The 23474-nt window shown below is 36.2% G+C and overlaps 2 protein-coding genes across 5 annotated transcripts; one reads left to right on the top strand and one right to left on the bottom strand.

Moving 5' to 3' along the window:
- Positions 1-11968: 11968 nt before the first annotated feature.
- LOC117918273 (1-aminocyclopropane-1-carboxylate oxidase homolog 1-like) lies at positions 11969-13487 on the top strand. The gene is made up of 3 exons (XM_034834786.1): positions 11969-12620; positions 12702-13023; positions 13114-13487. The coding sequence occupies exons 1-3, from the start codon at positions 12061-12063 to the stop codon at positions 13363-13365; spliced, it is 1134 nt and encodes a 377-aa protein (XP_034690677.1). The 5' UTR covers positions 11969-12060; the 3' UTR covers positions 13366-13487.
- A 95-nt stretch (positions 13488-13582) lies between these two features.
- On the bottom strand, positions 13583-22828 carry LOC117918272 (transcription factor EMB1444). 4 transcript variants are annotated; one of them, XM_034834782.1, is made up of 11 exons: positions 21480-22819; positions 20036-20206; positions 19569-19653; positions 19434-19475; positions 18008-18067; positions 16988-17110; positions 15508-16734; positions 15290-15391; positions 14740-14880; positions 14346-14471; positions 13583-13961 (listed from the first exon to the last, which is right to left on the bottom strand). In XM_034834782.1, exons 1-11 carry the CDS (start codon positions 21572-21574, stop codon positions 13881-13883), a joined length of 2253 nt encoding a protein of 750 aa, XP_034690673.1. In that variant the 5' UTR covers positions 21575-22819; the 3' UTR covers positions 13583-13880. The 4 variants fall into 4 exon arrangements, with proteins under 4 accessions (XP_034690673.1, XP_034690675.1, XP_034690674.1 ...); XM_034834784.1 differs by having other exon boundaries at positions 15508-16584; positions 21480-22713; XM_034834783.1 differs by having other exon boundaries at positions 16988-17107; positions 21480-22713.
- Positions 22829-23474: the final 646 nt, after the last annotated feature.

Genomic DNA, 23474 nt, shown 5'->3' with positions numbered 1-23474 from the left:
AATAAAAGTGATTTTCAAAAATATTAAATTAAATTTTTTTTTCAAAAATATTAAATTAAATAAATTTATTTTAAAAAAATATTAAATTAAATAATTTTTTTAAATAGTTAAATAATTTTTTTCAATAATTTTTTTTTAAAAATATTAAATTAAATAAAAGTGGTTTTCAAAAATATTAAATTAAATATTTTTTTTTCAAAAATATTAAATTATTATTTTTAAAAAATATTAAATTACATAAAAAATATTAATTTTTTTCTCAAAATCAACAAAAGGCATTTTTGGAAATATTGAAAGATAATATCTTTCAATTCAATTTTCATACTTTCATTGAGTCTTGAGCTCAATTCGAAGAGTTATACGGACCTTTTGTTTTTGTTAGTTTAGGGGTTCATCTACCCCTAAAACATAACATAATTCTCCTTTTTTTTTTTTTTTTTTATCACATCCATATGTAACAGCCAAATTTCATCCCTTATCCGAGTTATATATATATATATATATTTCGAAAAATACTGTATGCATTATTATTTGTTTCTTTATTCTCAAAGTTTCATTCAAAGTTTTTATCTTTTCTGATCAATTTTGTGTACGATTATTTGTATGCTATCAATATTTTCCTAAAGTTCAGCTATTAAAGATAGCCTTCAAGCAGACCCGGCCTATTTATTAATCATTTAGATTATTATTTAAAATGAGAATTGGAATAAAAAAATTTATTATCAAAAATTAAATCTTCCTCTTCATAAAGTTTTAATTCTTCCTTTTAGTGGTATGGTAATTCCCGATATTTTAATTCTACTCTATTTTTATTACCATTTTCGCTCGCAGTTGTTTAAAATGCTAAATAGAAATTTAAATAGACCGGAGAAGTTGTAGGCAAGCGAGGGCATTAATGGCATGTGCTAGATGGTCCCATTAATCTTTGTATATCATTACCTCTTTGTATGGAGGGTATGTCTTCTTCATTAGTTCCTCTGATGTTCAGTACTCCACTCCTCCATTTGCTTGCATGCGTGTGAACTCAAAGGGTATGTGAAATGCCCACTATTATTGCAATGCCCATGCATGCGAACAAAGGGTAGGCGTTTGGAATACTGGTGAAAGTAAATCTATTGGGCATGCCCTTCATCTTTCTAAACATGGCCGGTGCTTCTTTTACATAATCATGAATTACAAGCCCAAGAGGTTGTTTCCTTAAAAATAACCTTTAAGGGATTTGCCAAATGTCATGGACTTAGTGATTCCTAAGTTCACTTGTTGGTTCAAACCGTTTAATGTTATTAAGTTAAAAAGTTAGGAAGGCACAAGAATGCTTTACAACTTTAGCAACGCTCTCAAATGCTTGATGTATTGCTCAAATGAAATCAAACCCTATTTATAAGCCATATGAAATCGTACTCTATTTATAAGCATGAGTGAGTTTGTGAAAAATTGATTTTAAAAAAAGTTGGGAGTTTATCACTTATTTTTGTTTATTTTTTAAATAAAGGACAAAATATGAAATAAAATCTTAATAGTGACTCATTTTGAAAGGAAAAACATATTTATGAAGAATTGATTTTAGGTATGAGGGTAAGTTACTTATTAGGAAAGTAGTACTATGGTAGCATTTCTTTAAACCTTAAAAAGGTTCTACTAATTAACTAGAAGGAATTAAGACAATTGATTAATAAATTTATTTATAAGAGATATCAGTAACTCTTTAGAAATCTCTACCCTTTCCCTTATATTCCATCTTTGTGCAAAGATTTGCAGAGGTCTTAAACTTCTAAAATCTTCTACACTCCTCCGATAGTGGAGGCATAGATGCCTCAAGGTGCTTCCAAAAGCTTCTTACCCCTTATATAAGCTCAAGGAGTTGTGACACTAAGCTTTCACAATTGGTATGAGGTCCTACACTTAGTATACATGTTAGTTAGTGCAAACCCATATAGAGGTATTTTCTTTCTTAAGCCAACATAGAGATGTATTTCCTTTCATAAGTCAAGTACTCAACTGGTAAGAAATTTGTGAGAAATTAGAATTAGAATCATAATAGGTTATTAGAGTCCTAGTAGATTTTGGATTTCTTAGAGAAGTTTATAAATAGGTTAATCAATATAAATCAAAGGAATAAATTTGATGAATAATATTATACTTTCTTTCATTGCAAGGTTGCAACCCTCAATGGTGAGACTTCATTGATTTTCTTTTAGGTGAGACTCCTAGAAGGCCTTAGTGAGACTCTTAAGGTTTTCCATCTTTTCTTCATTGTTTATTCTTTCTCTCTATTTCTTATCTTATAATTTTCTTTATCATAAAATTTATTCCTTGTTCCTTTCCTTACATCCTAAAAATAAAACCCTAGCCCGCCTACCCTTGATGTAGGACAACCCTTACCTAAACTGAATAAGTGAATGAATTAAACACTAATTAAAGCAAATCAAAAATCAAATCCTTAACACATGATCAATTATTTTTATGAACTAAAATTTTATAAAAGCAACTCAAAAATCAAAACCGGCATGGTCCCCTTTCCATGAGTGTCTTCTGCACCTTCTCGTTGACTCCACCTACAAGGAAAAACCACTTACCAGCTTGGAGAGAGCTAGCAAGCATCTATGTGTTGCTGAGTTACCTTCCCAAAGATATTCTCCATTCATTCCTTCTTTCTAAAACGCTAAATGATCCTTCATTCCAAAAAAATGCTTAACCTTCCTTATCCATGACCTCTATGTCATTCAAATATCAGACTACAGAATTTCACAGAAACATGCTCAGAATTCTCCAGAATGTGCACCAATTTCTCTCTAAAAATGTGCTCCAAAATCTCCATTTGACCAATTTATGATAAAAAAAATAATAGTAAAAGTAATAATAATAATAATAATAAATAAAAAAACATTTAAACAAAATTATTATATTATTAAGGACAAGTATTACGAAAATGTGACAAAATGATATGAAAATAAAATAAATGAGGAAATAGACAAGATAATAAATAAAATAAACAAAATATGCAACTTCATAATAAACGAGCTATGCAAGTCATGCAAAAATTCCCTGAAAGGTAACCTAAGTAGGCCTAAGGTGCCTAATGAGCCAAGTGTATCTAAATTGGCCTAAGGTGCCTAAGTGAGCCTAAGGTGTATCTAAACGGGCCTAAGGTGCATCTAAACGAGCCTAGGGTGCCTAAGATAGTGCCTAATGGGACAAGTGTGCCTAAATGGGCTTAGGGTGTCTAAGTGGGCCTAGGGTGGTGCCTAATAGGCCAAGTGTGTTTAAATGGACTTAAGGTGGTGCCTAATGGGTCAAGTGTACCTAAATGGGCTTAGGATGCCTAAGTGAGCCTAAGTTTAATTTAGGGTTGTCAAGAGCCACAATGGGGTTAGATAAATCCCTCAACCAAAGTCTTCAAGGTGGCTTAAAGAAAGATAGGCTACATGAGAAGTAATGGACCACCAGAGAATTGCTGTGAAGTACCGAACAAATAGCTAATAGGACATGTGCTAGGAAAACAAAATAGGGGGTCTACAATTACATAAAAAAATTATAAATAAATAAATATTATATAAAATTTTATAATTCATTTAATAAAAAAAAAATTATGAAAATTTTATTTAGGAAAATAAAAAAGAAATTAAATTAAATTAAAGATAAGTTCCAACAATGAAAAAAAATTCAAATTTTAACAGTTGGGGTGTATTTAATGAAAAGAAAAAACATCATTTAATTAAAAATAGCATTAGGTTTAGGCACGCCCAAAATGGCAGAAGGGTGGGTCCCCTTCAAACTACCATTTCTTTCTAGCGGGAACAAAAAACCTAGCAAAAGTAGATAGAACGTGAGTGCATAACCTATCACATTTTCACTATTCTGATTACTTTACTAAATAAAACCAGGAAGGCTCATATAAATCATTGTCAAAGGTCTCTCCAAACTAATCAAAATTAGGCTCTCTCATTTCTTTAATAATAATAATAGGGTGCTAAATGGAAATGGAGTCATTTCATTCTATTTTCCACATTACCTAGATCCGCAAAAGCCAAAGAGATGCCTAGTATAGGGAATAAAAGACTAGACAGAAGTGGGAAAACGACTCAGCACATCTAGAAAATTTGGTGAAGGACGGATAGCTGAACATACTGAACTGATTAGGATTGAAAACTATCGATACTTCTCCTTACAAACATAGCAGAAAAGAGTCAAAGGTAGATTTATGACTTTAACTGGCCTGCGTCTTTTCAAAGTTGGAAATTGTGGGAGGGTGAGGGCCAGTCGGCCAAAGCCCCCCCTTCGAACGAGCTGGATGATGAGTATTTTACCTCTTCTTTCTGAGGGAAAACTTGGGTTGCTCACCCACATGGAGTATGGAGCATGATGCCAAAGAAACCCAAAGAAATAATTATAGGTGAGCAGTCAATTTGGAAAATTCTAGAACCCAATTTTGAAGAATATAAAAATGACTTTGATTAAAACTCTTGAGAAAATTGCATTTTAAACAGACAGACAACACATGATATGAAGTGCTACTTATAGAAACACTTTCCTTTCTTTTTCTTATTTTTCTCTTATATTGCTAGTTTGCTACTTAGAGAAACACTAGAATAAAAAAAATTCAAAAAACCCATCATTTTCTTTTCTTTAAGAGTGAAAACTCAGAGCTCCAAGTCTTATCATAGCGCAGTGGGACCACTACTCAGTGTGTGTATATAATTTCCCAAAAGCTTACTTAAACCCACTCAATATGTAGCAAGATTACCTCCTTAATTTCCACATCCGTTGATTGCATCTAATATATCATCGTGTGTTTATTATTTATCTTCCAACCTACCTTTACCATTTACCACATCTACCAAATTATCTCAACCTAAGAGTGCAAAGTTATCTTCAGCCACCAAGGGAATGGCAGATATAGGTGTCCAAGCTTTGTGATCATCATAAAACACCAAAGAAAATTAGCAAGACTAGCTAGATAGATTATAAGCCCCAACGAATCAATTTTTTAAAAATAAAATAAAATAATTTTGGTGATGATCATATAGAAAACCTTAAATATTGCCTTGGGCTGTTTTGGGTGTAGTCAGAAAGATAGATCCCACAAAAGGTTCCCCACTTTTGTGCTTACTAAACATGGTTAGATTGAAATTGAACTTTAGTTTTTTTTTATAAATAAATTGTATCTAGGTTGCTGCAAACCATATCAACATTGGTTGCCAAAATAGTTTCAATATCAGCAGCCTACAAACATTAATTATCAATGACTTTTTTTCTTTTATTTGGGTAGCGAAGATAGAACTCTACAATGTAGCTCTTGATTGCTGTTTACAATGAATATTGTAAGTAAAAGCATGGAATTAAATAATTAATTCATAGGTTCCTTCAAACACTTCTTATTGAAGCCTAGAATACTAGTTTCACGCTGGACATGAGCCTAGGTGTTTTGGCTCATGGAAGACATGATTGAGGCCTGCCCATGATCCCAACATTAATTGGTTGCAGCAGACAGTACTAGTGTTAGAACCATGGTATTAATTGGCCATAACAGATTACAACACCTCTAAGACACTCAAGTTTATGAACACAGACCACCTTTGAACTAGATGTGATATATATATCCACATCAAATTGGCCAAAAAGTTTATAGATTTGTATTTTCTTCTGACACACTTTGAAATGACATTATTTTTAACACGACACTCCATTTTGACCTTTGTAACTGGATATCCTAAACTATCTGGCATTCCACTTGTACCCTTGGTTGGTAGGCTATGCACTGGTTTGGTGGACCTTTATTTTTATTGTAGTTCTAGATTTGGAGCCTGCAGCCTGATTCCAATCGGGCCAAGCCCATATCTTTTGGACCTGGGGCCTTCCCTAACCCTTGACTGCCCAACAACTGAGATTCAAACCCAAGCCTACCAGAGAAACTTTTAAAACCCGTCTCTTCCAAACACGTCATTTATTTGCCAGTTGTTCCCCTCTTAATGCTGCTTAGAAAATCCCCCATTCTGTAGCTTTCTCAACTGTTGTAGCCTCACTTGTCTTCTCCTTGGCATACGAACACAACACGTCCATATCTACAGAATGCAGAGGCTGCACCTTCTTTCCCACCCTTGTGCTGGTGTGTGAGCCACCCATCATATTAACCCTAACATCCATCTCACCATGCTCGCTGCTACATCTTCTTAGCACAACTAGCCAAAAACAAGGTGTCATTTCTCACCACAATTGAAAGGAGAAGCTGGACCTACCTACTACAACTTGCAGCACACCATGCATATTGCTTCTAGAACTAAATTGATATTTGAGAGAAGAAGAAAAAAAACAGAAATTCATGCTATGATGGAAAACTAGCATGCTGCTAGCCCCACCCACCCAAATATGATCAAACTACAACACAAAGCAAGCCATTCCTCTTCCAACTGGTGTTGCAAACCACTACTCCCTCTTTCCTCTCCACCGTCCAAACGAAAAAATCCAATGGCAGTAGGATTAAATGGTACAACAAGTAGTCATTCAAAGTGGAGAAAAAAAAAAACAGAGTAGAATACAACAATTGCCTGTAACATCCTATCAAGTCAAGGAAAAACAATAACAAAAATGCATTGTATTTATTTGGGATACCATCTCCCTGATTTCGTCATCCCAACATAATTTTCCCATCTATGAAACAATTATATCAGATATTTGGAACAATGAAAACTTTTCCATTTTTCTTCATCCGTACTAATCTATTCAAATATGAGGAAAACAACATTAGTTGAGAGAGAGATTTACCTGTAACTCTATGATTCTCTATTGTAGATTTTGACAATGGTGCCCTTCCATGGAAGTTAGGCATGGCCATTCTAACGGATTAAGGCATTTTAGTGGTGGACTTTAGTGAGAGCTCTAGGGTTTCGGGGTTTGTTGAGTTGGGAAATGGTGGAAGAAATGTTCGGCGGGTACTCGTAGAAAGGGAAAAACTTTTAATTAATATATATTCGGAACATATATATATATATACTATTATTTAATGTCACCTGATATAAGCGCCAATGTAAAATATCACAACTATGACACTGCTATAAAGTGTCATGGCATAACTAGTTATTCTTATAAAGGCCACATCATGCAATGATACTTTAAATAAGCGCCATGAAATAAAAAAAACTACTGTAAAAAATGACCCTTTTGAAAAGCGCCATTATATATCCCAATATAACGATACTTTATGAAAGCGCCAAGGATTAAAGCGTCATAATTTTCTATTTTTGTAGTAGTGAATTTAGTTCAAGGTTTAAATTAAAAGTGTGAAATCAAGGTTTGGTTAATCTCGATTTTGATAATAACAAAATAAAATTTGGAACTAATGATTATATTTTAAGTGTGATTAGACAAGAAGATTTTCAAAGTGGCAATCACAAAGACAAAATCAAGCCAAAGAGAAATCAATAAGAAGAAGAATAACTCAAAGAAAAGCGTTTTTCAAGACCTAAGCTGTATAAGATTTCTTTGTAAGATTGTTGGTGCACTAGGTTTTTCATGCATTACATTATTTATTTATGTACTAAAATCATTCAAGAGTTATTTTGTTTTAAATATTTTAAAATCGGATAATTTCCTGTTTTTAACTAAAACTTTGTGTCAAATGCTCAACTAGTTGAACCAGATGAGGAACCGGTTGAACCAGATGAGGAACTGGTCGACCTGTTCAACTTAATCGATAAACTTGTTTAGCTCAACCGGTCAAGGGGTGCAAAAACCTTCTCTCTATTTCAAAATGTTTGTTCAACCGATCGAGGTTGGACCTCAACGATCAAAGGATAAAATTTTAAAATAAAATCCAAATAGGTAAATCTTTAGTAACAATTGTTGGGTGTTATTTGGTAGAAAATTTTTTGGATACTGATTCGGTACATATTGAACTTATAATCAGTAATACAAATATATAAAACCATAATACAAGCAAACAAGATCAATTACACATGAATAAGATCAAAGTACAAATAAATGTACCATAAGATAAAGTGATGAAATATATATATACATATATATTGTTGTGCCAAAACTTTAGATTAAGAACACAAAGATAAAACAATCACACATATGATACACGAGGTTTTAATGCGGTTCAACCAATTATGCCTAAGTCCATGGATGATGGAGAATCATTCTACTATACAATGAAGAATATTACAGAAGACAAAACTAGATATAATTATTGGGTTTCTGAAACATCCCATGTTTTCCCATTCTTTGTATCTATACCCTACCACGAGCCATCTCGGTCCATGGGGGTCTCCCATTTTTCCTCACATCTCCATCCACCCTTGTATTGTTTTTGCAGCCATCAAACATCTTTATTTTCCTCTCATAACCAAGATTTTGTATAGAGATATTTCCAATAATTTTCCTTATTATATAAGGAAATCTAATATTACAATAATATATCAACTTAGGAATATTTTATACAATATTATTTACAAAAAGGAATATTTACTAATTAGGAATTTTGGACACTTTCCAACAATCTTCACCTTGTACCAAATTCCATGAAGTCAATCTTCAATCTCTCTATGACATGGGTTCTTTGTATCATATCCCCATGAGAGGGCAATGGACTCCACCTTTAACTGAAATTCCTTTTGTCTTTATCTTGTACATTGCATAATCTTTTGTTATTCCAGAAATCTTCAACTTGAAGTTTTGATACAAGTTTGTCGTGCCAACAGAAGCTTTAATGCAAACAACATTAGATCAAAAACACAAAGATAAAACAATAATACATACGGTACATGAGGTTTTAACATAGTTTGACCAATCATGCCTACATCCACAGATGAGAGATGATCATTTCATTATATAATATAAAACATTACAGATGACAAAACTAGATACAACTATTAGGTTTACGAAATATCTTATATTTATCTACTCTTTGTATTTATACCCTATCACGAGCCATTTCGCTTCACCAGGTATTTCTCGTTCTTCCTCACATCTCTATCTATCTTATATAGTCTCTACAGACCCATCTCTATCTCATGACTTTTTTCTCTCATAACTTAGAATATTTATAAAGATATTTCAAACAACTTTCCTCATTCTATAAGAAAATCTAATATTACAATAATATATCAACTTAGGAAATATTCTATACAATAAATTTTTACAAAAATGAATCTTTACTAATTAAAAATTGAGAACACTTCCTATATGTATATGTATATGGATTGATCTTGTTTTTTAAGAAGTGTCAATTCGATATTGTAGTAAGGCCTTTTTGGTATTTGGGTAGTAGTTAGCCTTCTTAAGCATGTTAATTTCTTACTTTTAACAGAGAAATGGGTTTGATTTTAGCTCCTAAAAGTATCAAAATCCCATGCTTTGCAATATAATGAATGCAGCTGAAATGTTTGGTCAGGTGTCTGTTCTAAGATTTGTTTGCAGGCTTAATTCCTATAGATTTTAATCTCAAGGAAATGAAAAAACCACCAACCACATGTCAACACACATCCTATTTTTTATTCTTAAAATAAAAAAAATAGTTGTACTTTTATATAAGATATAAGATCTTAAAATAAGTTTGAAACAAATTTAAAATTTTTTAAAGTGATATGTAAAGAAAAAAGGTAAAATTCATATGAACGGTGACCAAATTAGTTATATTATAAATATATAATTTATATTTTATTAAAATTAAAAATAAATTTAAGAAATTATATATATAATTAAAATATTTAATAATATTTTATTTTTATATATTATATGCTAAATCAAATGATAAAAATAAATAAAAATGTATTAAATAAAAAATGTATAATATTTAAATATGAAGATATATTTAAAATGAAAAGAAAATTATAATATTTAATTTTATTTGCATATATATGTATTTTATTATTTTAAAATTTTAAATTATTATATTATTTTCACATTTATTATTAATAATCATTATAAAAATAAGCGTGGATGTAAAATATTTATAACATTAAAATATAAAAATATACTATGATGCCATCGAAGGAGTTGTATAGCTCAATGGTCCTTTCTCATTTTGTCAATCATAGGCCCTGTAAAATGGTTGGTAGGCCAGATCTATAGTTTCCAATATCGGAATATTACAAACTACATGTGCGGTGAAAAATGGATGGTGGGCCACATTTATTGTACACATAAAATGATTTCCAATGGTTGGTGGGTTTGGATGTAAGAAACTTTAGGCCTAATGAAAACAAGCCCATCAATGTTTGGGTCAAATAATGGTTGATTTGGTCCGGTTCGATGGTCCAATTACCAGAATTAGCGACGTTTCAGCTCATTAACGATCCATTTGACCCAATCAGAACGGGAGGTGAGACGAAATGGGCCGTCTCAAATAGAAGTGTCCAAAACGGATATCGTCTAGGTAGAGAAAATACAAATGAAAGGGTAGATGAGATATGAGAGAGAGAGAGAGAGAAGAGGCAACAAGAGCCTTGTAAAAAGTCCTAGCCCCTAGGCCAGCCCCCCACCCATGAGAAACCAACCTCCAGGGAAGGAATCCTTTAGCTTCAACACAGTTAGGTCTGACCTACAGAAGGTGACAAACCTCAGCTTGTAATTGTACTAACGATTTCTCTTTTTTTAACCGGTAGAGAGGAGAACGAAATGGAATACGTACAAATTCTATTGAAAGACGAGCCACAACGATCTTCAAATCCAAACTTTTTAACTTTGTATGAATAGTTCCTTTATAATCTTTATGTTCAAACTACTGGGCATATGGAGAGATGGGAGTTGACAAAGATGACTGCAGACAACAAGTCTTAATTCCTTCTTAATATGCATGCATGCATACAAAATCATGGACGTTTTGTTTGGATGAAACAATATTGATTCTGGATTAACAAGATGACATATGGTTTGATAATATGAATGTGTTGCCCTGGTTGATGAGGGAGCAGCAGCAATGGCTGTCAGACCAAAATTTATATGATTTCCGGTCCTGATCTATTGTACTTAAGAATTCTGTTTCTTTAGGTGGGAGATTGTCGAGGCGTGTGTGTACTGGCATTGATATGAAAACTAGGAGTAGAAAAGGGTAAGGGACTGGGGAGGTCCACCAATATAAAGAAACAAGGAGGATCTTTGGTGTTAGGGGAGCCCCTTTCCTAGCCTGGTCTACTCAACACGTGTTGTCAAGAATCGTCTGCACTAATCATCAAATCAAAGTCTGTCTTCAGATCCTCAAGTTGGCCCTCACCCACCCACATGTTAAGGGGAGAGGGGTTGAGGCTAGAGCCAGGGTTAGGGTAACCTTTTTGAGAGGTATAGATAGGGGCCAGGCCCCCTCCTGACTCCTGAGTGACGTTGAGGTTGAGGAGGGAAGGGAAGGGGAATCCACCCATTATCGCTGAAAATCTTGTGGAGAGCGGTCCCCTCCCATGGGTCTCAGGAAAGCCAGAAACCTCTCCTAGATAAATTCCATATCAACTCAGTACCCCTTTTGGTGGAAAGCTACATCTCGAGAACTCTTGACAGCAATAAATGTACATTCCCACAACAGCAAAGACAAATACCACCATATTAGAGAGGCCTTAATCACCGGGTGGATTGCAGACTAAGCTCCAGTGGCAGCCACCATCCACCATGAAATAAGGGAGTTTTATAAGCTAAATTTGGGCAAGGGAAAATGAAAACAAGTGAGGCTGACTTGTAAAAGCTGCCTCTCCTATTATAAATGTTTGTTTGCAGCCGATGCTGGGGAAGCTAGTTCATTTCGGGAAGTTGTGGTCCAGAAACGACAAGCGGTTTCAGAGAAGACTTTAGCCCTTTTCGTGAGCGGTTATATAGAAAGGTTGGGAGCCCCCACCCCACCGTCTGATGACCCGGCTTTGTCCTTATTAGCTTTCGTTTTGTTCAATTAAAAAATAATTTTGTAGCAACGTCCGAAAGACTTACCAGCGTGGGCGCATCGTCACCTCAGCCGTTTGTCCCCACTCTATTTCTTTATCTCCCTTTGTATATTTTACACTGCTGGGGATGACAAAGAGTCTCTGAGGTCATCTCTTCCGGCTTCCAAACTCGAGCATCTCCTTCTCTTGAGTTTGAATGGTCGCCAAGAAGAGACTCCATACAATGGAAGTTGCTGGAGAATCTCTCATTGAGAATGGAGCATATTTTAATAGAGCTATAGAAGTGAAGAAGTTTGATGAAACCAAAGCTGGAGTTAAAGGGCTTGTGGACTCTGGTGTGGAGAAGATTCCCAGATTCTTCATCCACCCACCGGAGAACTTGCAGAGGTCTCTGTCTGAAACTGGTGGGACTAGTTTTCAGGTTCCAGTGATAGATTTCAGGGGCCTGGATATGGGTCAAAGAGCAGAGATTGTGAGAGCAATTCGCAAAGCTTCAGAGACATGGGGCTTCTTCCAGATGGTTAATCATGGAATTCCAATTACCATCATAGAAGAGGTGTTGGAAGGAGTGAGACGATTCCATGAGCAGCCGCAGGAGATGAAGATGGAGTGGTACTCACGGGACTCGAAGCAACCAGTGAAGTATTACTGCAACGGGGACCTCCATGTATCAAATGCTGCAAACTGGAGGGACTCCATATCCTGTGAGTTCCCGGATGGAACTCTGGACCCCGAAGCTTTGCCTCGTGTATGCAGGTTAGTTCCCTTGGACTCAACGCCCACGAATAGCCCAAGTAATTCCCTTGGACTCTTGTTTGTTACTAACTTTTCCTGCAGAAAGGAGATAACAGCGTACATCAAATGCATGGCTGAACTGAAGGAGATGATGGGTCAATTACTATCTGAGGCTCTGGGGCTGAGCAGTGACCACCTTAAGCAGATGGGATGTACGGAGACTCAAACATTGGTGTGCCACTATTACCCAGGTTGTCCCCAGCCAGACTTGACTCTAGGTGCTACCAAGCATTCAGACCCGAGTTTTATAACTATTCTTCTGCAAGACAACATTGGTGGCCTACAGGTTCTTCATCAGAATCAGTGGGTGGATGTACCACCTGTACATGGAGCTCTGGTGGCAAACCTTGGGGATTTCATGCAGGTACAACTCTGAGCTGCTAGCTCTGTATACTTACATTTTGCTACTCCTAGCTAAAGCTACCTTTTTCTTTTCTCTGTTTGTGTTGGTCAGCTTATCACCAATGACAAGTTCAAGAGCGTGGAGCATAGAGTACTGGCTAGACAGGTTGGACCGAGGATATCAGCTGCATGTTTTTTCTATCCGAGTACTATCAATACGTATAAGCCTTATGGGCCAATAAAGGAGTTTCTATCGGACAATAATCCGCCAATCTACAGGGAAACTCATGTCAATGAATATTTAGCCTATTACAGGTCCAAAGGATTGGATGGTACATCAGCCCTTCCTCATTTTAAGCTATGATGAATGAATGCTAGTAATTTGTGTGGGGTTGATTATGGTGTGAAGTGCTTTCAAATTATGTCCAATCTGTATTAGTACGGCTGTTAATTTACTCTATTGTTATGATGGATCATGTTTCTGTATGAGCTCTAATTTTATATTACATCTCAAGGTTTCGAGAAATGGTGTAAATGTTAAAAACTGTAAAAGACGACCCCAAAACCATCGCAATAACTGATGAAGATACTGAAACACTACACAAAGCACTCTGGATTATTAAACACCAAACTTCCAAACAATGACAGAGTAAAAAATTGGGCACGGAAAGAAAAAGAGCAGGAAAAAAAAATTGGCATCTCCACACTTCTTAGAGAAACAAACGGAACTCTTTACAGAAATATCGGTTTGGTGGTGGGTGTGGAGATCATACAAACACGCATTGTGGACCAGGAACTCCCATCAAAAGCACAAATGACTCTGGATATTGTACACAGGTGGCCCACATCCTTCTCCAAAAGTTGAGCAGCCATAGCTGGTTACATTGTAGGCTTGGGTTGCAAAATCTGCACAAGTGACCACAAGATATCCATTCTTCGCATGTTTCTGCTGTTCTGCCCCTGAAACAATTTACACATGACCACAAGAAGTAACTAAATAAAAGTATGGTGGATAATGATAGTGGCACTAGTGGCTGATATTCTAAAATGTAGCCCATGTAAATGCAGATACCAGGAAGATGAGCTTTGTTTGGTTTTTTTTGAGAAGCACATGACAGGAATAACATTAATGACACAATTTAAATAATTTAATTGAAAATACAGAGCTACAACAGCCAAAGTGGAGTTTGGAAGAAGTTAATACAATCTATGGTTAGCATCTTTTAAATGCATTTCTGTGACATGACATGCTTTTTCATTGGACCAATCCAGGTGATAATAGTCTCTGTGTGGAAGAAGATTGTGTTCCTAACCAGATACTTTATCCACAAATCATGCTCCTACCTCAACCACAAAACATATCCATGTCTTCTCGCCACGGGCCTCTGTCACACCTTTTAAGATTGTCAGACCCAAGCTTCTGATGGCTTCAGCTATCTCAAGAAAACGGCTGCATTCCTCACACACCATCTGCACAGCAAACAAGAAAATTTGAAAGATTGAGACTAATTCAATGCAAAGTAGGGCAATCATATGTGTTGCCTGTGAAGGATTTAGGGACTGTCATTCCCCATCTTCTTTTTGAATGGCTGCCTTCAGTGCACTTGTTTTTTATTTTTTGTGCTGCCTACTTATTTCTGCAGGGAACTTCCTATTCCTGCCTTCCTGCTCCAATAATCTGTTTCTGATTAAAAATTGATCATATTGCAAAATTTCAACCTATCAGACCAGTACATACCTCTACAACCATCTGACCGTCCATGTTAAGATTCTCTACTATTATAGGACAAACCTTCATATGGCTTCCCACCTCCACTGCCCAGCTTGAACCCTGTTCATAATTAGAGGAGCCTAGCACACCTGTTTCCTTGCTATGCAACTGCAAATTCAGTAATACAATGTAAATTGGCAGGAAAATGATAATTGAAGCCAATCTTTCTTATAGTTAGTGGATAATTTCCAATTCCATAACAGAATGTCAATTATTAATCTGCAGAAGTTATCCTAAAACGACGGCTTGAAAAGAAAGAATCTACTACTAAATGCCAGCAATGTATAATAACAATTATTTTTCCAGTTAATAGATGAATAAAATTCAGTGTAGTTGCATATGCAAGTACCAAAGTTTTGGACAGAGGAACACCAAAAAGAATGCTGACAATAGCTGATATAGGTTACTAGGAAAAGTACAACTTCTAGTTTCTGACTCTTAATATGGGATGGTGGTTAAGTCCCTTATCCACAAGGCTTGTTCAATTGGAACAAAAAATTGGATGCTTGCTTTTTACCTTTGATTCAGCACATTTGTTTAGCTTGTCAGCATGTTTCGTGATGCTCTGCAGAAATAGCATGTGCTTGATTGTGCGCTCCAGCAGTGAATCAATACTGCACTGTTCAATTATCTTGAAATTCTCAGCACATATGAAGGTAAGAGATTACATGAAAAAATTTGCAAGCCATCATAATTCGAAAACTCGGCAGGGAGAATGGATTGCATGAGAGATACCTTTGACCCATTTGGCACAAGCTCTCTCAGCTCCTTTATACGATCTTGAATTAATTGTCTGTCCCTTGGCCTAGGCCTACAACTTTCACCAGGTCTAGCCCTCTTTTTGTTGACCTTAGATGGTTCTGCAGACCGCTCCAACTGCTCACTACATGAACTTGGACAAATTGATGAAATCCCCTGCGGAGATGTTACACCACATACCTCTGATGATTTCAAGCAGTTTTGTGTCTCTTCTACAAGAGAGGACTGATCGATTGAATAACCTGCTGAAGTAACAGTATGTATAGTATGGCTAGAAGGCTCTGGAATTTTTTCAGTTGTCAACAGAGATTGCATTGACTGACAGAATGATTTCTCACTTTTAACATCACTACCACTTTGGCAAACTTTAGCTACCACTGCCTCTAGAAGATTCTCCGATCCAGAATCTGACGTCAATTGGCTGCTGCTCATCCCCTCTGGCAACTCAATAGTTGTCTCGGTTTCAGCCTTCTCTGTTTCCCAATCACAATAGTTGCTCTGTTTCAGAAAAGCTGGACCTAATGCTTCATGCAGCTCACTACCAGCAGAGAACCTTAAAGATGTATATGATGTGTCCACATGACTCAATTCTGATGGGAACTCCAACTTCTTTTCCAAATTTTTTTGGAGTTGCATATCTGAAGGATCCGGTAAGTGCAATACCCCATTTTCATGACAATTGACACCATGAAGCTTAATTCTATTACAATCCACAGAATCAAAGAAACCAAAAGGGAAGCATGCAAAATCTACTTGAGACTTATCGGCTGCAAGTGCAGTGCTACATGAATTAATATTCTCCATAAAGGAATTGTATGGATATGAGGTGTCATTGTGTTCAGAACTCACATCCGCATCCCTCCAACCACTAGCTTCTTCACGCTTTGTGTTACTAATCAGTTTCATTTGCACTTGTTTCTGACCCTCCAAAACAAAGTTTTCAGATCTTGGCTGAAGAAATTTGGTGCTTTCATCACTCTGTGATGAGGATAATTCAAGCCCTCCATCCTTATTGAACATGTTTACTGCCCTGTTCTGATGGATAGCAGGCAGCTGAAAAATGAAAGAACTATCATTGTGTTTCCCAAAAATTGGGAACATAGGAGACCATACATTTGGCCTTTCTTTGTGTATGCCTTTATCTAGATTGAATAGGCTATCAGGGACTATATCTGAAGCAGAACCTCTTGTAGATATATCTGACTGAGCAAAAGAAGAGCACCATAAATGCTGGCATACTATAATAGTTAACATGAATGGCACGCATGCACACTGACACACACTCACACACACATGCCTGCATACAGTTATCAGAAGCAGAACTTGTAGATATGTTTGGCTGAGAAAAACAAGAGCACCATAAATGCTGGCATACTATAATACTTAGCATGAGTTGATGTGCATGCACTAACCATACAGAGAGAGAGAGAGAGAGAGAGAGAGAGAGGTGAGGTACCATAGCTAAAGAGCTCTTCATACTACATTGAATAGGATGCGGAATATAAGCCACTGAAGAATCTTGAAGTGCAAAGAAGACATCTTTGATGCGAGACACCAGCTTCAAATCCTCAACAACCTGCTTTCCTCAAGTGAAGGAAAGAACAGAAAAGTAGGTTTAAATGATGCATAGATTATGACTTAAGAAACTTGAGGTTGTATGTCGCATTGCAGAGATCCATTATAACAAAATTAATGCATACATTTAAAAGTTCTATTCTAACAAAGGGAGATATTGCATAAGACCAAGCACAAAGTATGGTAATAAACTCGATACTAGAAATAAAAGCAATGTTGAAAACTTGGAGCAACAAATGCAAACATTCGTCTTTAATAAGTAGCCACACTGCCAACCAAAAAAGGTGAGGTGAAAATTTGTGGTGCATAGCAACTATTTAGTTGTTTAACTAATCAACGATTGGAAGATTGCTCATCAACTCATGCAAATCGAGTAAAAGCTCTCGCTTTCTAGTGGTGTCCACACTGCCAGCTGCTTGGGATATTACACTTACAGGTTCCATTCCCATAAGGCTTTTTCAACTGTTTTAGTGAACCAGGCAACAATGTGACATGGTCCACATAGTAATAAGTTTGTTGTCATCAGTACCATATTCTAGAACAGATGTCAGACGTTCCAAAAATTGATTCTTGAAGCCTCATACAAATATACTTCATTTTGTAATCTGATTTGAAAGTTGAACAATTCTCAAGCAGGATATTATTTAAATGTAACCAGATCACCTTTACAGTATGTTAAGTTTACTGACATAGGATGTTATGGATGCTTGCAATCGTCGCTTTTATCAATTATCATACACCCACTTCAAAATACTGGAGAAGCAACAGATAAGTGCATTGCATTTCAGAAAAGTTATTAAAAAAAAAAAAAAAAAAAATGGATCCAACAACAAATCAGATTTCAAAAATGAGCTACCATGCATGATTTGTCAATGCAACAAATGGCTAGAAATGATCTTACTTGCTGTAAAGAGCCAAGCTGTACAACTCCATGTGGAACAACAGCCACAACAACAATGGTCTGCACAACAAAGGAAAATGGTTTTTGTCAACAGAATGTCTCTGTACAGTTAAGACAAATGCCAAGTATAAGGCAAAACAAACTAAATGTAGTAGAAAAGGTTCCCTAATCTAAGAATTTTATCTTGAATTGTATAGCCATCAATCCATTATTTATGAATCAATAAGAGAAGTCCTAAACTTTTTCCTATTGAGTAAAGAACTTCGAAGAAATGATGGAATGTATTCAATCACTAAGGTGAATGAACAAAACCATGGAAATAAACATCAGGAGTAGAAATTGTTTATAAATCATCATATCGATGCGAATATGACAAAATCTAATGCAATTCTAACTGTCCAAGGCAGTAAATTCACTTTTGACATTAAAAAAAAGGCACTACTTGGGTGCGAAAATGACAGTATGTTGACCCAAACCTACCAAAAGTTGCATCCCTTGCACAACCCTAATCCCCACAGTGATGCCTCGAAAAGAAAAAGGAGCATCTCAATAGATAAAACTTTCACTACAGAGACTAAAATGCAACTACGTGCAACTACATAATATTCTTACCATTGAAAGGCCATCATCTGATGGGTTCAGCATCAACTGTGTATGTGTAAGGTGGCTACCAATCATAAATCTAATATTTGCAGGTTGATAATGAGTAAGAAGGATGCACAAAAAAAAAACAAGGAGAATTTTCAAGATAAACATATTTGACATGAACAGCTCCAAGAGGTGAAAGAATGAAAGGACAGCCAAATCAAATAGCATAAACATCTAAGAGAGATGGGAAACAACATCACCAGTGAGAAGTAGTACAGGTATCTAAAATGCTGGTGGAGGACAAGGTGGAGGTGTTGAGGGTAGAAAAGGATATAAATGAGTTAGATTTAAAAGATTAGAATGGAGGTAAAAATGGGAATGAAAGAGTTCCAGTTCAAATTCAACTAGTTTAGAAAAGGCATTACAGATTTATGGTGACCAGGAGGACATTAAAAAGGCAACTAGTTAAATCCACTACTCTTCTGATTCTCAGTTCAAGGATTAAAATAGGTTCACAATAAGCAGCTTTCATCATGCTGGCCTATGCCACAGCCTGTAGCCCAAATGTAGATTAAATGCATCTGAAATAAATGTAGTGAAAACCACCAAATGACCATAATAATTCAATAGATCATTCTTCTTTACTATTAGTGGAAGTGTATTAACATCAGCCCATAAGGGCCAGTAATTAGATTGGCTACTTTTGTTTTTTTTCCATATCCTGACAATAACCATAAAAATGCCCCTAAAAAACCGTTTGCTAGCCTGTGCATATGAATGTCTCCATATGATATCATTCATCACAACAAATAAAATAAATTACAGAGAGAAAACATACCTTAATCCCAGCTGAAAACTGTGCTTGCCACCCATCACAGTACTGGAAATCAACCAAAAATCATGAATAAGAAAGAAAAAAATTGCAAATAATCGGTGCAGTAATAGAACCTAATCCATTTTCCAGTGTAATCACCTCAAATGATGAAGAGGAATTAGTTGTATGCTTATCTGAAAAAATCCACTGATGCTTTCCAGTAACTGCCACCTGTCCAACAATCCTGTTCAACAAAGGACTAATGTGAAAACTACAACAGAAGGTCTTTCCTGGACTTGAATTGTTTTGAATTTGAACTATTACCCCCAATGAGAACAGTATAGACAGGTAATGAACCTGTAAGCATAATTGGACGAGAATGATAATTGATAAAAGATATTTTATAATTTTAAATCTGCCCAATTAATGCTGACTTGAGTAAGGAGATGTAATTGGAAAAGAGAGTGATATGATGCAAGACTGCATAAACACCGATATATAGGTGATAACTTCTAATGACAATGGATAATTTCCATTACGTAAAACTTTCTTCCCACCAAACTATACGGTCCCAGTCAAGCTATTGTACTATGGCAGGTGAAAGATAAATCAGTTAAGAGACATACCCTTCCCCTAGAGAATACACATGATATGACATCTTTGCCACAGCCAACCCAAGAGCATCATGTGAATAGTGCCCATCATGCAAGGTGTCTGGTGTCTTGCTGAAGCACTTATCCTCCAAAGGATCATGTTGGTCATGGTTGTCATAGTAAGCATCCTCCCAAGTCAACACCCTGCAAGAAATTCCATATGCCAAAATGAAAAAGACAGGAATATTGTAAGATGTTTAACTCCTGAAAAGGCCTAACTCCTAATCTCAATGCTCAACCACAACAAAAAATTCTTCCAACATGCATGCACACACAAGAATAAACCATGTTAACATTCAATTCCATGAATAAATTATTATACACAATAATAAGTAGACAAACTTGAATCCCTTCAGGTGGAGACATGATGCAGGTACCATCTAAAATCACAGACAAGCCTAATAACTACAATTGCACCTTCCATTTGACAAGCCAGATCCAATTGAAGTATTCTTTCACCAGTATAGACATTATAGCACCCATACATTTTCTTTGGAAACAAAATTATAATTAGAAGATATACTAGCTCTAATCCATCCCAAAATTTTACATATACCTAGATGTATAACACATGATCATCAACTTGCAAGCCTCAAATTCCAGACTTGAAATATGCAATTTACAAGCCATATTCTTGCAACTGAAATCTATTTGTAGTAAATAAATAAGAACACATAAATTAAAACATTACAGTTATCATAGAAAGAGGTTTTGAATTCATGAATTGAAATCAAAATTCTCATTCGCAGTATATTGGATTAGCCAAATTTATGACCAAATTTTGAGAAACCCCACACTTCTCAATCTTTTCAATGACCCAATCGAATTCCCTTCAATGTCAACAGAATTTCCTAATAACTGGTTCAGATTTCCAGAAAAATATAATGTTGTGTTTTCCATTTTTTTGTTCATGAACTTTGAAATAACCAATTAACCTAACCTAGTACAATTATTTGCCGAGTAAAGTTGAGCTTTATCTAGAACTACAAGTTTCTTCTCTTTCTGAAATAATCAACTCAATTAAATCCAGTACAATTATTTGCTGAATCAATCAACCTTTTTAATTTCCTAAAAACCCAAACAATGAAACATCTAAAACCAGAATTCCCTTTCCAAGCCATTAAATCAGGCAAAACTATTGGCTGAGTTCGTTGCTTTTCATTTTCTTAAAAAGCACACAACTAAACATCTAAAACTACAATTTCTACTCCTTTTAATATAATCAACTCAGTCAATCTAGCACAATTATTGAAAGAGTTAGTCAAGCTTTGCATTTTCTTAGAGATCAAAGCACAAAACCCAAAGCACCAATACCCTTGTTTTTCTTATCCTGTTTTCTCAACTAGGAAACGAAGTGTATATGCATGAAAGACATGAAAAAGGGCTAGAAGATAAGAGAAGCAAAGAATCAACTTACATGCGAGCCCGATGTTTGAGTTTCCAAAAGACGGCGTACTTCCACTCAGTATTGAAACAGAGGCTTCTCAGCGTTTGCTGCAAGTCAGTAGCCATCTCTTCACCCCCTCAAAATCCTAATACGCCCCTAAAATTTCCTTCAATTGGGTCAACCAAACCTCCAAAAAAAAAAGCTTAATTTCCTGCGATTTCCATCTGCCCCTAGCTCCCCCTGTAAGATCCTCTACCCGCCTGCTTAATCCGCAACCCAGCTCGCCGCTTTATTGGCGGTCCTACCGTCGGCAGGAGCAGCCGATCCATCACCCCCCTCCCTCCTTCCCCCCCTCTACCCAAAAACCTAAACTCAATTCACTCAAAATCGCTCAAACAACTGAAATCACGATACCGACAATCAAGATTTCGACACAGAGCAACAACAAGATACAGTTTCCACACTCAGCCATTAGATTGTCCGGACACTGTTCCTCTTTTCCACCACAGTCTGTAGCGAAATGTAGGGAGCACAACAATGCGAAGACTAGCTTATATCGAACGACATGGAGGATGAAAATCCGAGCTCCAGGGAGATCAACTTACGAAGAAGTCACAAAATTGAATTGAATAGATGAATGAAAGTTTCAGATGGGAACAAAAAGCATTGCCAAGTGGTGCCCTAGTGCATCAAGAGTGGAATTCGACGCCTTGGCTGAGTGAGAAATGAGAAGCAGAGATGAATTCAGAGGTGTGAGCCACATGTGGTGCCATTATAGAGAGAGAAAGAAGAGAGAGAAAGCACCTAAAAGGGAGGCTAGAGAGAGAAGTAGAAAGAAAAGCCTCAAAGCTTTTCTTTTGCTATGTAGAGAGAGAAAGCAGAGCAAGCCGTTTGCTTTTGAGAGAGAGAGAGATGGAGATGGTGAATAAAATTATAAAAGAGCTATTTTTTGTTTGATACCTGGCTTATATATAGCTGTTATATGCTGCGCCAGGTTTCTATCTTACGCAGGATGCCCCCAGTACGCACCCCCTCAATGGACGTTCCTCCATTATCCTCCTGCCCATCATGCTTACTCTATAATTCACTTCTCTTCTGCGGCTTGTCGTCACTCGCCACCCACTAATTCCCCACTTAAATTACGAAATCGCCACTAAACTCCACTCCTCACTTGTTACTCCTTTTATCCTACGCACCATGCTCACCTTAGCATCCCCCTCCCCCACTCCCACGGCCTACGCTTCACTTTAGACCTTCACCTCTGCCTTTGTAAAACAGAAGCACCCCCCCACTAGAAGTCACACGACAGTGAGTTTATTTATCCTTCACATCATGCTTACTTTAGAAACCCCCATTAAATTACAAAATTACCCAACAGTAGCTGATTTGGAGGGAGAGGGAGAGGGAGAAAGAGTATTATTAATGGAAAGGAGAGAAGACAAAATTTTAAAATAATAAAAAAAAACCCAATAGTTGCTAATTTGGAAGGGGAGAGAGAGAGAGACACACACAGGGCCAAAGGAAGATGAGTGGCCTGAGAATCTGAGATGGGGAGAGGGGGAGAGAGAGACTTATTAATGGAATGGAAAGAAAAATTTCAAATTTTTTTTTTTTTTAAAAAAAAAGAAGAAAGTAAAGAAAAGAAAGAAAGAAAGAGAGAGAGTGAAAAACCATTCAATTCAAGCGAGTCATTGATGGCAAACAGCATAATGTCAATGTTAGGGAAAATGCTTCTTATCCTCTTTCAAAATCAATGAACTTACCCTTCACAAGCCCTTTTCAAACAATGATTCTACTGCTAAAAGTTGTGACACCCTACACCTCAATTACCATTGTCCCCCCTTTTTTTTCTCTTTGTGCATTCATATTGATCTCTTCCTCCTCCCCCTCCTCCTATATCTGCCCTCCAAGTGTGCCCATCAAGTGGCATTCAATTGCTATGATTGGACCATTTGGAACCACCATAATGCTCACATTTAATTTCATTCCACCTCTCTCTCCCCCAAATCCTCCTTTCCCTTTACT

The sequence above is a fragment of the Vitis riparia genome, chromosome 7, assembly GCF_004353265.1.
Source record: "Vitis riparia cultivar Riparia Gloire de Montpellier isolate 1030 chromosome 7, EGFV_Vit.rip_1.0, whole genome shotgun sequence".
NCBI lineage: Eukaryota > Viridiplantae > Streptophyta > Magnoliopsida > Vitales > Vitaceae > Vitis > Vitis riparia.
This window is presented reverse-complemented; position numbering and strand designations above follow the sequence as displayed.

Bases quoted from the DNA above. Each gene is read 5' to 3' on its own strand.
- LOC117918273 (XM_034834786.1), top strand. From the start codon at position 12,061: ATGGTCGCCAAGAAGAGACTCCATACAATGGAAGTTGCTGGAGAATCT. The intron at 12,621-12,701 runs GTTAGTTCCCTT...CTTTTCCTGCAG, and splicing joins GCTTTGCCTCGTGTATGCAG to AAAGGAGATAACAGCGTACA. The intron at 13,024-13,113 runs GTACAACTCTGA...TGTGTTGGTCAG, and splicing joins ACCTTGGGGATTTCATGCAG to CTTATCACCAATGACAAGTT.
- LOC117918272 (XM_034834782.1), bottom strand. From the start codon at position 21,574: ATGGCTACTGACTTGCAGCAAACGCTGAGAAGCCTCTGTTTCAATACT. The intron at 19,476-19,568 runs GTGATTACACTG...GTTGATTTCCAG, and splicing joins ATTCCTCTTCATCATTTGAG to TACTGTGATGGGTGGCAAGC. The intron at 14,472-14,739 runs GTATGTACTGGT...TTTGCTGTGCAG, and splicing joins ACGGTCAGATGGTTGTAGAG to ATGGTGTGTGAGGAATGCAG.